Below are 3093 nucleotides of genomic sequence, written 5' to 3' on the forward strand. Positions count from 1 at the left end.
GCAAACTCTTTCGACGTTCCTCTCCATGTACTAAATGACTTGCGGTGTAGTAGGTCCTCAAGTGCTGCACATTGATGAGTTTTGGACCAGTATTTCTTCAAGAATTCTCCTTCAAACTGATCATAACTAGTAGTCCCTTCCTTCTTCTGGATTCCCCAAGTGAAGGCGTCACCTTCCATTGCCACCCTCTGGTCATCCTCTTCTCGTTGCACGGCTATAGCATTTCTCAGATTGACAGGCAGATAGTTTTGCCTATCTCCTATCCCCTTAACCGCATCGTTGCATTGTTTCTGCATCTACGTCATCTCGGCAATTCGATGATTGCAATTTGTTTCCACTTCGTCGATCCTTTCTCCCAATTCGGCTTTAGTTTCTTCAACATCGTCTTCTATCTTCTTTGTTAACTTTCCTTCCATCTTCTCCACGTCTCCCTGGACTTGGTCTATATTCTTCTGTAGCTTACTCTCTCTCTCTTCGACGTTCCTCTTCAGTCGTTCTGGTAACTCCTGCATTTCCTTCTTCAGATTACATTCCATCTTTGTGAATGATGTTTTGATCTCTTGTACACCTTTCTCTAATGATGCGTTAATTTCTTGTAAACCTTTCCCCAACGATTCTCTAGTTTTTTGGAAATTTTCCTTTAATGATTCTCTGAATTCTCGTAAACCTTTCTCTAATGATTCTCTAGTTTCTTGTAAACCTACCTTTAATGATTTTCGTAAATTTTCCTTTAGTGATTCTCTAAAATCTTGTAAACCTTCCTGTATTGATTTGTGGAATATTTCTCTCCTTTCCCTAGTTTCTTTAACTTCCTTTAGCGACTCTGCTAACATCGACCGTATATCTGCATCACCTCGGTGATCCTTTGAAACTGGCCTATCTCTCGTCGTTTTTCCCGGTAGATACAATAAACAAAGTAAAAAGTTTGCTCTCACTATCCTCTTGTCAGAAAGTAAACGGGAAAAATAGTGTTGAATGTGCTAATGGGCTATCTAATGACAATCCATAACCACTGATTCCTGAATCATCTCTGTCTTCCTGTCCTATCCCTTTCCTTTCAACTACTGCCTCACAAACCTGCTTATCTTCAGTAGACATGTTCGGTTTATTTTTAATGCACAGGCAAGTAATATAAAATAACTTCTAGTAACCCAAAACACTCCTAATTACCATGAAACTAATCAAACAGTACCTTAAGTATTTTTCAATTAATCCCAAATTGATACAATATGCATGAGTACTGAACAGAACAACTCTTAAAACCTAATAACTTCAAATAACAATTTTCTCATACACAGTTTATGTAAAATGTTCTAAATAAGATAAATCATACCACTCATAAAATCTATAAATGTAAAATCCCCAAAAACAATGAGCATATCTGTATAATTACCCTTTAGACAGCGCAGTATGCATAAATAAGTATGCTATATCTCAGAGTATGTTTCGTAAACTTTTCGGAAATTACTGTAATTGGGCACTTTTTCATAATGTGTAATTCAGTCTACAAACGTTTATTTACTGCGAAGACTGCACACTACAATTTAATGTTATGTCAACCAGTCGTCTTCACTCACCAACTAACGTTACCACAAGTCGCAATGTTTTGACGTTTGAAGTGGGTGTGCCGCTGTACTGCTGCCAGAGCCGCGTGAAGTCGTGCTGAAGATCTGTGGCGAGTCGTCGTAGATCTCCGTCGGCCGCTCCGTGGCGCTGCAGGTGGGCGTAGTTTGTAGTTCGGCCGCTAGAAGCTGGGTCGGCGCTCGGTGTTTCGAAGTCGCGCTGCTCGCTGTGGAGGACATCGTAGTTCTCAGCCGGCCGCTCTGTGGCGCTGCAGGCGGGCGTAGTTGTAGTTCGGCCCTTAAGTGCCGGGTCGGCGCTCGGTGTAGTGCGTCTGTGCTTGAACTACTCCTTGCACAGGAAGTTGGGATGACCTGTGAAATCACCTCGCGGATCGAAGTTCTTTGGCGCAACTGCTACACGGGTCTGCGTGACGTCACTCAACAATTGCGTCGCCACATAAATTTTCGTCCGCATAACAGTTTATGGGGCCACATGAAGCTGTCCGATTCTCACTATTCAAAAAGCAATTCCAGTCACGATATTACTACTAAACACTTCTTTAAAAGCTTCCGTGACAAACTCTTAGTTCGTTTTGCTATTTTAACGTTCACACGTGTCTTTCTTTACTGTCTACTTTTCACAGTGTTTCGCGCGGATTCACTCATTTGCACATTATAACACAGTTTATTGACACTATTATTCTTAACTAATATGGCAAGGAAAAAGTTTAGTCACAATCGTAAGATATTTTTACTTCGTATTGTTCAAAATGCACTGTTTCTTGTCGCGATTTCAAAGTTTATGCTCTGTCTCGATCCAAAATTGGAAAAATATGTTCTCGCGTTAAGCAAGATAAAACTACCTATTGTTCTTTATGATTCGTCCGAAAATTGCACTTGTCCTTTCACGGTAAGCCAAGGGTGTAACACCTCCGATTTATGTATCCCGCTCGATCGGGATCTGAATAGCAGCCCAAATGAATATTAATTAATGTGACTGTGCACCTAATGGGGCTGACAGTCGGATTTGACTGCTATGGAGTTGTTACATTCCATTTTGTCCTTCTCAATGCTGTAATAATGAAATGTCTGGTAACAAGAAGAACAACAGCACAGCTTCACTAGTCAAGAACCTATATTCATCTAAAAAAAAAACACAAAAAGAAGGAGACAGCCACTGCCGTCGTTATACATAGTTAACAACGGCTAATCTCAGCATACGCAAATTCAATCACTCCAATCCAACACTGCAATCCAACACTGCAATCCAAATTATGCCGGCGCGGTAGACGTGAAACCAAAAACATTGGCACAGAAATATCACTGATCACTCGAGTAATTATACTTCTTCACTTTCCCCTATTATTCTAACACAAAGGGGTTAATCCGCGGCGATGGCCGCTCCCTTTGTCGGTACACTTGTAATACTGCAACAGGCCTCCACACGGCTCGGCCCGCTACCCGGAAACTGACTGACTCAACTCTCACTCGCTCTCGCAACCCGACACTATCGATTGTTTGCTCTTTTGAC

At 41.5% G+C, this 3093-nt stretch overlaps 1 protein-coding gene across 1 annotated transcript; it reads right to left on the reverse strand.

Annotated features, from left to right (window-relative positions):
- Nucleotides 1–296: 296 nt before the first annotated feature.
- LOC124620248 (apolipoprotein A-IV-like) lies at nucleotides 297–833 on the reverse strand. The gene has a single exon (XM_047146916.1). It carries the CDS (start codon nucleotides 831–833, stop codon nucleotides 297–299), a length of 537 nt encoding a protein of 178 aa, XP_047002872.1.
- Between the last annotated feature and the right edge of the window lie 2260 nt (nucleotides 834–3093).

Source organism: Schistocerca americana, chromosome 6, assembly GCF_021461395.2.
Source record: "Schistocerca americana isolate TAMUIC-IGC-003095 chromosome 6, iqSchAmer2.1, whole genome shotgun sequence".
Classification (NCBI taxonomy): Eukaryota; Metazoa; Arthropoda; class Insecta; order Orthoptera; family Acrididae; genus Schistocerca; species Schistocerca americana.

Excerpts from the sequence above, each read along its gene's own strand:
- LOC124620248 (XM_047146916.1), bottom strand. The coding sequence starts at position 833 with ATGTTAGCAGAGTCGCTAAAGGAAGTTAAAGAAACTAGGGAAAGGAGA.